We start from the raw sequence: 14,911 nt of genomic DNA, 5'->3' as shown, positions 1-14,911 counted from the left end.
TACCAGCTTTATTACATGATTTGATATTTCATCATCTCCAGCTGATTTCTTGGACTTCAGTTTCTGTATAGTTTTCCGCAATTCATCTTCTGTGACTGGTCTTAAGAACATAGTACTGCATGATCTTTTTGGTACCTTAATACCCTTCTGCTTTTGACTATTTCTTTCAAATTTTAAGTTTTTTACTACACTGATATAGTTATTATTCAGTATGTTTGCTATTTCCATACCATCTGTGACCACTGTGTTGTCTATTTTAATTGACCTAATACCTTCTTCTTTGTTTGACCCATCTTTTTCCTTTCTTTCAGCATTGATTGCATTCCAAGCTGCCTTTGCCTTGTTTTTTGAGTTCGTTATGGTGGTCTCAATTGCTCTTGCTTTGGCTTCTCTTATTGTTTTTCTATACTTCTTTTTAACATTTTATAGTTTTCAGCTTCGCCCATCCGTCTCATATCCTGAAGCTGCCTTCGCTGTTCTAGTATTTCACTGGTAATCCACTGTGTTTGATCTTGCTGCCTTTCTTGTCTCTTTACTTTGGGAAATGCTACATTAAAATGGTACTTAATTGTTGAAATAAATGCATCATATTTTTCATTTACACTCTGGGCCTGTAGGGTTTCATTCCAGGTTTCCTTACTTAACATTGTTCTAAAGATGTTGATATTTTGTTCACTGATGATCCTAATTTATTTGGTTGTTTGTTTTGATTCTGATACTGTGTCATTACTTCTGCAAAAGCTCATTAGTTGTCCATGATGATCAGATATTTCTGTATGAACTACATGTGACTCATAGTTACACATATTAGTAATTATGTTGTCAATAACTGTCTCACTTTGGTACAGTTATTGTTACTTTCATGTTATGCTGTATTAACAATTCTTCAAAATCCTGTCTTATTTTTGTGTCTTTTCCCATGTCAATGTTGAAGTCTCCACATATAATAAGATTTTTCTTCATATTCATTCTCAATAAGCCAGCAATTTTTTTCAGAAAGATGCTAATATTGCCACATGGTGACCTGTATGCACAAAACACTCTAAAATCCTCTGTCACTATACCAGTAACTTCAAAGTCTTTTTCTCTAGCTGTGGGCAATGTAGCAGCTTCACTGTTTACATTCTTTGATAGAGTACCTGTTTTAATATATATACAAACGCCACCACCCTTATATTTAGATCTGCAGAAGTAAATAGCTAGTTTGTAGCCCTTTATTGCAACATTATGTATTTTACTTTCAGTTAGTCCATGTTCACTTATGCATAATATGTCTGGTCTTACTTCACTCAGGAGTACTTGTGCTTCTAATTTTTTGTTACCAAAGTATTGAATGTTTTGATGAAGTACTTTTATGCAATTTTTCTTTTGTTGGTTTACATGTTGTGAGCTGTATTCTGGGGCAAATTCTTTAGTATCGTCTTTTTTTGTATGGTGCTTATATTTTTCTTCTCCAGCTAGAGTGTATGATTTTTCACCCCCTTCAGGCCACATTAGTTTCCCTTGCTTCTAATGATTTTGCAGACATCTGCAAACATTCTGCTGAATGTTACAGACCCCAGTCTATTTAAATGCAAGACATCCTTCGCTAGTGAGTTTTCACATAGGAATTTGTTTGGGTCTACAAAAATTGCCCCAAGACGATCACATTGTTCTTTAAGAGCACAGTTTATTTTGGCGATATATTATTCACTCACCGACCTTCTGTTTATTATTCCGCTAAGTATCAGCCGAGATCCTGCATACATATTTCTTGCAGAACGAATCATGTTTCTTGTTTCGTTTGCCATTTCTTCCTCACTGCTGCTCCTTGTCAGCAGCAAATCGCCTGCGCCCCGATGGTGTGTACCACATCGTTGGCTCTTCTCATCTCTCCTTTGAACCAAAACTCTCAGTAGACCCTGTGACTTTTCCCAGTCTGTTCCTGATGCCCTTGACCCATTTCCAGGCTCAGACATGGTATATACTGACAGCTCTACAGTTGGTGGATTAACTGGTTTTGCCTACACACACACACACACACACACACACACACACACACACACACACACACACACACACAACCACAACCACAACATGCAGTGAACAATGGTCCCTGCTGCAGTGTATTCATTACAGAATTGGTGGCTATTGCTCAAGCCCTCAGCCACCTTCATTTTTGCAGTGACGAGTCATTCTTAGTCAGCAGTGACTCCTCGAGTAGTCTTCAGGCTGATGAACACACCCAATTGTCGTGACTCTCCAGGATCTCCAATATGACCACTGCACTGTGCATTCTGTCACCTTTGTATGGACACCTGATCACATTGGGATTCCAAGGAATAAACGTCCTGACTGACCAAGATGGCTACCATGACACCGACTTTGCGAAAGGCGATATTGGAACTGGCCCCTTCGATAGACTCTACACCAACAACTGTTGGAGGCTTGGAATGGAGATTGGTGTGCCCTGGTTTCTCCAGATTACAAAGGAGACCATGGCCATGTTGCAGTCTTCCTGTCATGCTTTTCACAGGGAATCTACTGCTTTCTGTTGGCTTCATAGATCACATTTGGCTGACCCATAGCCATATTGTATGACGGGAGGATCCACCCTACTCTTGGTGTGGTGCCCATCTCACGACGGCCCATATGCTACTGGACTGGCCTAATTTGACCACCTTATGGCAAAACATACACTTGCTGACACACTACCTTGGTGCTACCGGACATACCTGTGAAAATGGTTTTTACTCCTCACTCTGGTGTAGAGCTAATTACCCTCATCAGCCACTTGAGCGATTGCAGGGTTGCTTCTTTGTCTCGTCCGACCCAAGGGGCACATGGTGGCCCTTGCTTGGTTGTCCAACCTGGCTCCTGCCCTTCCCTCCTTTTTAATTCTTCGTATTCTTTTAGATCTGTCATTTATTGACAGACTTGTCATTGTTGTTATGTGGATAGTTTCCTTGTGGTAATGGAGGGTGTGGAAGCACCTGTCAGATGCAGAGGGAGTCTCCCCGGTTGCATAACACGCCCCATGGGCCTCCACCCTGCTTTCTGGGCAAGGCAAGTCTCTCACCTTCACCCTTTTACATCTCTCTCACTTCTACTAGCTTCGATCTCATGGTTTTCTTGACTCTCAGAACAATCAAGTCTATTTGGATTTGTCTCTTGTCCTTCCTCTCTGGAGCATATTCCTGGCTTGACACAAACAGGCTTAAGAGATCGATGACCTCGCAGTTTGGTCCTTTCAACCTCATCAATCCTTCCATCCACTTCATACTAAGAAGTCCCAACCACGCAGCCTAACAACCCATGGCCCCTGCATCTGTAGAGAATAGCAGACTTTCTGCAAATATAGAGAAAAGAAGATCCAAGACTACAAGTCCCTGGATCACCTGTCTTATGCTGACGCTCGCTAAAAGCATGAGAGACTCCATCCAGTGTCACTATCAACTTGCACCTCTGTTACTTCATTTCCTCCTCCTCCTCAGCCTTACCCCGGTCCTATCCCTCTCTCCCCTTCCCCTTCTCTGCAGTTCCCATGACCTCCCGCCATGGAGCCACTCACCCTCCCTGGTTGAAGAAGTGCCCCCCTTGTTTGAAATCTGTCGGTGACTGGGCTCACTCCTGGGACCCCTCTCCGCAGTCTCTCTCATGCCAAAAGACTCTTACCACCACTCGGCCACGAGGCGCACCATCTGTGCGCCCCAAGGTCACCCTCTCTTTTTCAGTTCCAGATCTTGTAGAAGCCTGTACTCCCCCCATGCCCTGCCCTCCTCCACCTCAGAAAGAGAAGAAGAAGGAACTTAAATCCCAAGCCAAGGTGCCCCCAGTGCCCCTGGAGGTGCCATCTCCCCCTCGCTACGTGAGTCTGACATCTTATTTTTGGATGGCACCACACACTTGTCAGTGATGACTACTGACAGAGTGACCCGATCTCCTCAGTTTCTTTATGCCTATCTTGGACTCTTGCCACACGATCATCCAGTGGAGAATTGCAGTGGATACTATCGTCACCTGCCAGAAATGCAACATCTTGTCTCCTACTATTCTGTGTTCTGTCTTGTTCTTCAAGACTCTCCACTCTCCAACATTTCGTGGTTATCGGGCATTCTGTCAGAATCATGCTGGCTCCAGGGTAGCATCTGGTGGGGTCTGCACTCTGGTTCGCTCCAATGTCAGTAGTGACTGGATCCCCCTACATACCAACGTGGGAGCAATAGTGGTTTGAGTGCAAATGACTCTGGCAGTCACAATTTGCAATGTGTACCTCCCTCCAGGTAGGCCACTTCCTTACGTTGCACTGTCTACCTTAATCCAGCAACTCCCACCCCCGTTTCTCCTCCTTGGGGACTTCCGTGCCCACCATCCACAATGGGGGAGTGTCACTTCAACGGGTAGGGGTATCCTAATTGACCAACTTATCACGGACCTCGATTTGTGTCACCTCAATAGTGGTTCCCCTACCCACTTCAGTGCTGCTCATGGCACCTTCTCTGCTATCAATCTCACGATATCTTCCCCTCTCCTTGTGGCTTCCCTACATTGGTCATCCTATGATGATCTTTGTGACGGTGACCACTTTCTGGTGATTCTGTCATTCCCCTGCTGCCACCAGACAGATGGGCCCTCACGTTGGGCATTCTGCAGGGCCAGTTGGCCTTTAAGTACATCTTCTGTGAACTTTGACACCTCCCTCTCGAATTCCATTGATGTAGTCGTGCAAGGCATCTTTCCCACTAAGCTGAATGCTGCTGGCACTGCTGTTCCCCTATCTACAGGTCCCCCTCATCGTCGCCGAGTACTGTGGTGGACCAAGGATGTCGCAGTCGCTGTCCAGGACCACTGACAGGCGTTGCAGCAATTTAAGCAACGCCCTTCACAGTCCAACCTCCTCTCTTTTAAGCGTCTCCGTGCTAAGGCTCATTACCTTATTAAGCGGAGTAAAAATGAATGCTGGGAGTGCTATGTTTCCTCTCTGGGGACGTATGCCTCTTCATTGCAGGTTTGGTCCAAGCTCCGTAGCCTTCTGAGCCGCCAATGACAGTCAACTGTCCAGGGTGTGAACCTCCAAGGTGCTCTGTGCCCTGATCCATTGGTCCTTGTATAACACCTCAAGACACACTTTGCGACGGCATAGTCATCCTCTTCCTACCCTACTACCTTTCTCCGGCAGAGTTGAACAGACCTCCCTCCGTTTCATCCTGCACCACGTTGAGCCCTATAATGCACCCCTCTTTGAATGGGAATTGGTGCAGTCTCTTAGCTCTCCACAAGACACAGCCTCAGGCCTGGATTCCATCCAACACTTGGACGTTCACCAGAGGCAACAGCTCCTCAGGGTCTCCAACCATATTTGGGTCACAGATGCTTTTCCATCACAATCGTGAGACAGTATAGTTACCCCATCCTTAAGCTCAGGAAAAAGCCAATGTCTCTAGACAGCTACCGCCCTATTAGCCTGATGAATGTACTTTGTAATTTGCTCAAAAGGATAGTCAGCTTCAGATTATGTTGGGTACTCGAATCTTGAGGCCTTTTGTCCCCATATCAGCATGGCTTCCAGGCAGGGCGATCCCCAAATGACCATTTACTCTGGTTGGAATCGGCCTTCCGACAGGCTTTTACTCAACACCGGCACCTTTTCGCGGTCTTCTTTGACCTACATAAGGCATATGACATGGCTTGACACAATCAAATTTTAGTTACCCTCCATGACTGGGGCTTCTGTGGCCCCCTTCTGATTTTTATCCACAAGTTTTTATCTCACCAGCTCTTCCGGGTTCGACTTGGCACTTCACTCAGCACCCTTAAAATTCAGAAGAATGGTATCCCACAGGGTTCTGTGGTAAGTGTCACACTCTTCCTCATTGCCGTCACTGGGCTTGTGACCTCTGTTGGGCCTCTGGTTACCCTGGCATTGTATGTTGATGATTTTTGCATCTGGTGCAGCTGCCACTCTATAGCATCTGCCGAATGCCAGCTCCAAGGTGTCATCCAGCGGGCCTCTGCATGCGCCGTCGCCCATGGCTTCCAGTTTTCTCCCTCCAAAATGCGGGTTATGCATTTTTGTCGTCGACCCACAGTACACCCCGATCCAGAACTTTATTTAGGCAACCAGCTCTTCGATGTTGTAGCACAGTCCCATTTCTTGGGCCTTATTTTTGATAACAAGCTGACATGGCTGCCCCACATTCGCCACCTAAAGACTACATGTGTGCAGAAGCTTAATGCTATCTGCCTCCTGGCCCACACATCTTGGGGTGCAGACCGTTCCACTCGTCTCCATCTTTATCATCTTGTCCTGCAACTTTGAAACTCCTTGACCCTGTCCAACATTGTGTGGTGCATCTGGCTATTGGTGCCTTCTGCACTAGTCCTGTTGATAGTCTCCTCACAGAAGTGGGGATTCCCCCTCTATACATCCGACAGAGCCAACTCTTTGTTTCTTACGCAATCACCAATTGCTAACACCCTGAGCATCCTATGTACCCTGTTCTCTTCGCCAATGAGGGATGTCTCACTCCTAACACCTGCCTACGCATGGGATTGTCGGTTGGCATGCGTCTCACTTCCCTCTGTCGGGATCTCCATCTCCACTCACTGGACTGCACCCCGTGTCTTTTCTCCCATACCCCCCTCTCCCAATTGGATGGTGCCTAGATCATAGATTAGGACCAATCTATTGCAGGGTCCTAAGGTCTGTGTCGCTCCTATGGTTTTTCGGTGTCTTTATTTTTATTTATTTACACTTCAAGTTCCGTAGAACCAAATTGAGAAGCAAGTCTCCAAGGTCATGGAATGTGTCAGTACATGAAATTACAACATAAAAGTAATAACACATAAAAATAAAATGTTTGTGAACCTGAAAAAAGTCAGCCCATAAGTTTAAGTAAATGCAATCAACAATGCAACAAGAATCAGCTTAATTTTTCGAGGAACTCCTCGATGGAATAGGAGTGACCCATGAGGAAACTCTTCAGTTTTGATTTGAAAGCACGTGGATTACTGCTAAGATTTTTGATTTTGAGTGGTAGCTTATTGAAACTTGATGCAGCAGTATACTGCACACCTTTCTGCACAGGAGTTAGGGAAGTCCGATCCAAATCCTGAAGATCCTGAATGTGGGGTTTCCATGACAGTTTATCTATCTGAACACCTAGAAATTTGAACTGTTCAGTTTCACTGATCGTATGCCCATTCTGTGAAATTAAAACGCCTGGTTTTGTTGAATTGTGTGTTAGAAACTGTAAAAACTGAGCCTTACTGTGATTTAGCGTTAGTTTATTTTCTACAAGCCATGAACTTAGGTCATGAACTGCACTATTTGAAACCAAGCTAATGTTGCACATAACATCCTTTACTACCAAGCTAGAGTCATCAGCAAACAGAAATATTTTATAGTTACCCATAATACTAGAGGGCATATCATTTATACAGGGTGTCTAACTCTGCCACCTCAAATATCTTTGAAACAACAATAGATATTCAAAAATGGTTTTCACCAACATGAACATACGGCAGGGGGCTAGGAAACCAAATACTACGCGAAATTTTAAAACATAAGCAAATACTATTTTCAACACAGACTTGTGTATTTTTAAATGGACACTGCCTATTATTTCATATGCAATCAATAGCATGAAAAATCACAAAAATAATGGTGTTGGTTGCAGCGCAATACATCAGTTAAATCCTAAGAAATTGCAAAGTGAAGTTGATGCTTGAAATAAATAAAGTGCACAGCTAGCGCACGTCCTGAGACTCAAGTCTGCACCTCACGCTGCCAGTAGTCGTGATGTGATTGACGTACTACGTCATTGGAGTGGTAATGTATGGTGTGGTATTGTATGACAATACATCATTGGCCATATTTCATTGATGGCATTCCTAAAGTGGGATAGTTTAGCCCCTTCTTGAGCTGTACCTTACTTGAACTGGTCCACCTCTTATAATTTGTCAAATGGTGGATGTCCTGTTCATAATGTTTATTGTTGTGAAATGACAACTAGAGGTACAATTAGTACAAACACACTTGGTTTCATGTTTCTAAAACTCATAAGTTCTGAAATATGTGGCTTTTTAAAGGGTAGCAACGGCGTCACATGCATTGCATGTAGTACTGTGCTCAGAGCAGGGGTTGCCTGCACTGGCGCCTATATCCTACCGTAAAAATACTGATATCTCCACGGCATGCTCTACCTTCAGAGTACAAGTGTCTCCTAATCGGGTCTGCTGAACTGCTCTCATACTGTAATGTAATTCACAAACGTTGCCATATTAAAACCTGTTTTCTTGTGGCTTGTTACATTTGCCATCATCTAATTGATATGCCGGCCTTCAGTAATGAAGAAAAACTAGATATTATTTAAATTTATGGTGAATGTCACAGAAATGCAACTGCAGCTGTGACACTGTATGCTGTATGCTACCCAGATTGGCGGTGTCCGTCATGTTGAAATATTGGCAACATCTGCAAGACACTCACGGAAACAGGAAGCTGGGCTCCCACAAAATGTCAACATACAATGCCAGCAGTGGAAATGAAATTGTTGTTCTGGCTGCTGTAGTACACAGTCCTCAGGTGGGTGTACGAGAAATTGCACTAGGTGTAGGAATAAGCCACAGTAGTGTGTGCAGAATATTGCATCGGCATTGGTTTCATCCGTTCCATATCTCACTGCGCTAAGAACTGTATGGGAATGACTTTGAATCCCGCATTGCATTCTGTCGTTTTGCACTTCAGCAGTTGCATGGTAATCCAGTGTTCGTAAGCAATTTGTTGTTTACGGACGAGGCTTCATTTACAGATCACTGTGAATCTGCAGAACATGCACTACTGGTCCATGCAAAATCCCCACTGGATTCGCCAAGTTGCTGATCAGTGACAGTGGAGTGTCGATGTTTGGTGTGGTGCGATTGCTAACTTTATTGTAGGTCCCTATTTTTACTGTGGAACATTGAATGGACAGTGATATGCGTCATTTCTTCAACACACACTAGCACTCCTCATGGCGCATCTAGGACTGGAAACTCTTCTATCAATGTGTTTCCAACATGATGGGTGTCCCGCACACAATACAAAAGTTCCAGAGACGTTCTAGATGCGACATTTCCAAATAGATGGATGGGGTGGGGAGCAACTGTGCAATGGCCAGCACGGTCCTCCAGCTTGACGCCATTCTCTGGGGCGCAGTGAGAGACGCTGTTTCAAGAACCCCCAGTGACAGTAGAGGATATGCAACATTGTATTACTGCAGTGTGTGCGGCAATATCTCTAGAAATGCTACAGTCTGTGCAACTCTCTCTCGTTACCCGTCTGCAAATGTGTATCGATGCAAAAGGAGGGCACTTCAAACATATGTTGATGTAACACAGTTTTATTGGTCAAGATGTGGCTGTATTTTCTATGCTGGATGTAATGCACAATAATACAGTTTCTGTGGGTGACAGGGCACTAGTAAATGTATTTAGCAAAGTGAATTCAAGTGTGTTATTTCTAATTGTCGCTCTAGTTGTCATTTCGCTAGAATAAACATACATTTACAATTTGAAAAACATAACTTGTTCATTTTTGTGGATTGTGCATACCTTCCCATTGTGTGTGCACTTCATTTATTTTAAGTGTCAACTTCGTTTCGCAATTTCTCAGGATATAATTGACATATTGTGATGCAACCAACACCATTATTTTTGTGATTTTTCATGCTATAGATTGCATATGAAATAATAGGGGTTGTCCGTTAAAAAATACGCAAGTTTCTGTTGAAAACTATATTTGTTTAAGTTTTAAAGTTTTGCATAGTATTTGGTTTCCTAATCCCCTGCTGTACGTTCATGCTGGTGAAAACTGTTTTCGAATATCTATTGTTGTTCCAGAGATATTTGAGGTGGCAGAGTTAGGTGAGACACCCTGTATAAATAAGGAACCAGAGTGGCCCGAACATTGATCCTTGGGGCACCCCCCCACTTGACCGTACCCCACTCAGACCCCACGTCACAGCCATTTTCAACATTGTGAATGATGGCCTTTTGCTGTCTGTTGCTAAAGTAAGAGGTGAACCAATTGTGAGTTACTCCTCATATTCCGTAATAGTCCAACTTCTGGAGCAATATTTTGTGACCAACACAATCAAACACCTTAGTTAAATCAAAAAATACACCTAGCATTTGAAACCTTTTGTTTAATCCATCCAATGTCTCACAGAGAAAAGAGAATATAGCATTTTCAGTTGTTAAATGACTACTAAAGCCAAACTGTACATTTGATACCAAATTGTATGATATAAAATGACCAATTATCCTTTCAAACACAGCCTCTTCAATAACTATAGCAAATATTGATGGCGTAGAAATTGGTCTAAAATTGTCTACATTATCCCTTTCTCCCTTTTATAAAGCGGCTTTACTACTGAGTACTTCAATCGTTCAGGAAACTGACAATTCCTAAAGGAAAAATTACAAATATGGCTAAATACAGGGCTAACATGTGCAGCAGAATACTTTAACATTCTGCTAGGCACTCCATCATAACCATGAGAGTCCTTAGTCTTCAGTGATTTAATTATTGACTCAATCTCCCCCTTGTCTATATCACAGAGGAATATTTCAGACATCAATTTCGGAAAGGCATTTGCCAAGAAAGTTATATGATTCCTTGTAGAAACTAAATTTTTATTTAATTCACCAGCATTGCTCAGAAAAAGATTGTTAAATGCTGTACATATATCTTATTTACCAGTAACAAAAATATTTTTACTACGAACTGACTTTTGTCATCGACCTTGTGATGCCGACCAGACACTTCCTTTTCAAATGACCATATGGTTTTAATTTTATTCTGTGAATTAGCTATTCTACATGCATTACCACATGCTCTTTGTGTTCCTAACAACATTTCTAAGCACCTTACAATACTGTTTGTGCCATCCTTGCCGAGTTCCAGGGTGCCACCATCTTTTACACTAATGGTTCTAAGACAATCGAGCAGGTGGGATACGCTTTTATGTTTCCTACTGGCTTCGAACACCATTTATTGCCATGATCATGTAGTGTCTTCACAGAAGAGCTTCTAGCCATTCATAGGGCCCTCCTTTTTCTTTCTCAGGCATCCCTCTAAAGTGTTTTAATTTGTTCAGACTCCATGAGCAGGCTGCAAGCTATCGACTGATGCTACTCTCGCCACCCTTTGGTCTCTGCTGTCCATGACTACCTCTCTGCCCTTGAGCGTTCCACCTGTTCAGTCATCTTTCTCTGGGTCCCAAGTCATGAGGGCATCCCAGGTAATGAACTGGCTGACAGTTTGGCTAGAGAAGCAGACCCCCCCCCCCCTCCATTTCTTTTCATGATTCCAGCTGCAGATATGCAGATCTACATCAAATCTCTCTTTGCCCAAAAGTGGAATGCCATCTGGAGTGCTACAGCTCACAGTAATAATTTCCACTCAATCAAGGAGTCTACTGCAGTTTGGCACTCTTCCTTCTGTTCCTCTCAGAAGGAATCCACTGTTTTATGCCGTTTATGTGTTGGTCATACCCAACTCACTCACTCATTGTTTCCTCCTATGTAATGACCCACCCCCACAGTGTGGTAGTGGAGCCAGATTGACGATATCTCACAGATTGGTGAAATGTCCCCTTCTTTCAGCCTTTCGTGTTAAGTATAGTCTTCCCGATTCCTTAAATTTAATATTAGCAGACGATCCACGGATGGTTGAACTGGTCCTCAGTTTCATCCTTGAAAGTGGTTTTTATTGCCAGATATAAGGTTCTACTTTAATCTTGGAGCAGGGGCAGATTGGTAGTGGTTGGGACTTATTTTACAGTCTTCTCGGTCTGTGACCCCACCTTTTTCCAGTTTTTGGAATTGCTCTCACCTTTTATGCCTTTACTGTGTGTGTTTAATGATCAGTATTTTATAATTTGACTCCCATGACTGGATCCTTCCACTTTTTGCAGACACTCTTACTTCTGTGACTCGCTTCAGAATCGCAGGACTGATGACCTTGCTGTTTAGTCCCATAACCCCTCTCAGTTAATCAATCAGTCAATCAACCACTGAGGCCTTCACATACCAACCTCCCACATCAGGCCACGAAGGAACACTCCCCTCTTGACTCAGTACCACCCAGGACCAGAGCAATTAAATCACAATCTCCACAAGCGTTTTCACTACCTCTCATCGTACTGTGAAATGAGCAATATCATACCCACTGTCCTTCCCACATCTCCCGCAATGGTATTCCATCACCCACGAACCTATACAATATTCTTGTCCATCCCTGCTCCCAGCTTCTTGCCTCATGTCTCTGAAATAGACCTAGATGCAAGAACTGTCCCATACATCCTCCCACCCTATCAGCACCACCTCCACTTCCTACTCCAGTCCTGTCAACAGCTATCTCTTATCCTACAATGGCAGGGATACCTGTGGAAGCAGTCATGTAATCTACAAGCTAAGCTGCATTTACTGTGCCGCTTTCTTTGTGGGCATGACAACCAACAAGCTGGGAGGGAATGGGAGTGGCGATATGATAGCAAAGTTGAAGTATGCTTAGGCCACCTGTTACCTAAGTTATGCAACCGGTAGTGAGCCTGGCAAGCCACCTATCTTAATAATATGGTGTTCTCTCTTGTTGAGAGTTGCTCCGAAGGTCCTGCCAGTACCAGAAGTAAAGTCGCTAATCCTTCTTTTTAGTGGCTGTTAATACATGGGAAACAAACAGAAAAACCATTCAGGATCTAAGTATGAAAATGCCTTTTGCTGGAACATTGAGTTTGTGAATAGAGGCTGGAGCAGGTGCTGTCCCCCTCCCCCCTTTCTGCAAGGCTAACTAAAAGGTCTGAACATTTTGGAGTGATGCCAACTTGTGATATCATTAGAACAGGCAGTGTTGCCATTGATGGGGCCTGGGAGTGGTTGTACCCACAGATCTTGCTCTGAGGGCAGACTTCCTTGCTTTCCTAAATGTTTAAGTATTGATACAGCCAATTGTTCTCTAAAAAGATGCTATCATGTCCATAGAAAATCATCACTGTAAAATTTCTTGCGAGTAGTGATTTTGTTTGTTTTATTGAATTCTTACATTCACTTGCTTATAACCATGCTATTGAGTGTCCCAAAATCAACATTATTATTTCATCTCTGTCACACCTTTTACAAGGTGACAATTATTGAACCACATGAAAAAAACAAACATAAATTACTTACAAACTATGGTGTGCACACACTTAATTCAACATTTAAATATCAATATAGATATTTGGATTTTGGTTATGACATGTTTGATGTGATGATGAGGTGCAGATGGATGGTAAAATTCTGCATGATCCTTTGAAGTGTCAGAACATTGATGCCATGATGACCTCTTGAATGGCTGTTGACAGCTCAGCAATGGTTTTGGGGGTTATTGCTGTTCACCTTGTCTTTAATAACGCCCCCGGAGAAGGAGTCGCATGTGTTCAGATCTGGAGAAAATGGCAGCCAATAAAGGCCCATATCAGTGGCCTCTGGGTACCCCAGAACCAGAAAGCAGTTCCCAAAGTGTTCCTCCCGGACATCACACTCCTGCTTCGATGAGGTCAAGCTTTGTCTTGCATGAACCACATCCACTTCAGATAATTTCATCTCCATTATCATCCAAAACCTTCATGTATTGTTTGGTAGTCATTGTGATGTCAAGGAATATCACACCGATTATTCTGTTTGAGAGTGAAAAGACTTCTCGAACACAAAATGCAGATTCTCAGTTTCCAAATGCGCCAATTTTTTATTGATGAATCCATCCAAATGAAACTGGGCTTCATTGCTAAACCAAACCATCATGCGCATACTAATTCCCATCACGCCCTGCAGAAAACTGTGCTGTTTGAACGTCCTAGTGCCAACCGTTCAGAAGTTATGACAGTTTTATTTCATATAATTCAATAATTGTGACCCTGCTGATTACTGTATAAAGTAACAAGAATATTTGCTGTTATGTTAAAAATGTAATATTGTTTTTTGTTTACAGATGGATATCATCCCAGCTATTAAGAAGCAAATAGAAAAGCTTGGTAAAAAAGATGATACATATCGCAGAGTTCAGCGGAAGAAATAAGACATAAGTCATTTAAATATGTGTATCCTGTTAATTATAAACTTTCCATTAATATGATTGACATTTCACCACCTCATGTGCATGTATAGGAGTACAATGAAAGCATTGTGTGAAATCGACAATATATTGGTGCAGATATTTTTTTCACTGGTTCTTCATTTTACTGTGCCTTTGCATATAGAGACTGATATATGAATATCTGTTTTGTCTTGGTTACCATTATGTGTTGTATATATTTGTGATGAATATGAGTATTGAATGATTTGGAAGAATGACAATTAAAAAAAAATGTACAGCACACATTGTGATTTCATTCCTGTTTTCCCAAATAACAACATATATTTTTGGAAGCCCATGTTCTCAGTATTTTACATTTCAGATGAATGATTTTGGTGATTTTTGAAAAAAATATGTGAAAAGGAATATGAAGAAGAGCCACAATATTACTCATTTCTTGTAAAATAATGTTTTTTTTTTTTCTGTCCATGCCAATAATATATGAATACAAACTCCTTCATTGACATTATTCATTGTTGAATTCCTTCCTAATTGCCATTCAATACTTAGTGGAATCCACAGACACATTGGAAAATAGTTTTATAGAAGGGGATGATTATTTGAAGTTTCTAGTAATTTCACAACATTCTGGACAAAACTGTAAGTTCAAGATATACCCAAAACTACGTTAATAGACTTTTTGTAAAACTAAATTGTCACGGCTTTGAAAAACCTTGGAAGTTAAGAATCTGTGCTCACAAAGTGCCTAAATCTGTATCACTGTGAATTGTGCTATCTGAACATACACAACCCAAATCATTAAAGCACAGAGGT

The 14,911-nt window shown here is 42.4% G+C and overlaps 1 protein-coding gene across 2 annotated transcripts in view; it reads left to right on the top strand.

Moving 5' to 3' along the window:
• Nucleotides 1-14,378, top strand: part of LOC124606001 (U7 snRNA-associated Sm-like protein LSm10) — a 53,617-nt gene extending 39,239 nt beyond the window's left edge. For both annotated transcript variants that reach the window (XM_047137967.1, XM_047137973.1), the window contains exon 3: nt 13,994-14,378. In XM_047137967.1, the coding sequence (XP_046993923.1) occupies nt 13,994-14,080 (87 nt within the window). In that variant the 3' untranslated portion in view covers nt 14,081-14,378. The remainder of the gene's footprint in view (nt 1-13,993) is intronic.
• The last annotated feature ends 533 nt before the right edge of the window (nt 14,379-14,911 follow it).

Source organism: Schistocerca americana, chromosome 1 (assembly GCF_021461395.2).
Source record: "Schistocerca americana isolate TAMUIC-IGC-003095 chromosome 1, iqSchAmer2.1, whole genome shotgun sequence".
Taxonomy (NCBI): Eukaryota; Metazoa; Arthropoda; class Insecta; order Orthoptera; family Acrididae; genus Schistocerca; species Schistocerca americana.
Note: the sequence above shows the minus strand (reverse complement) of the source record. Positions and strands in the feature narration are given on the sequence as shown.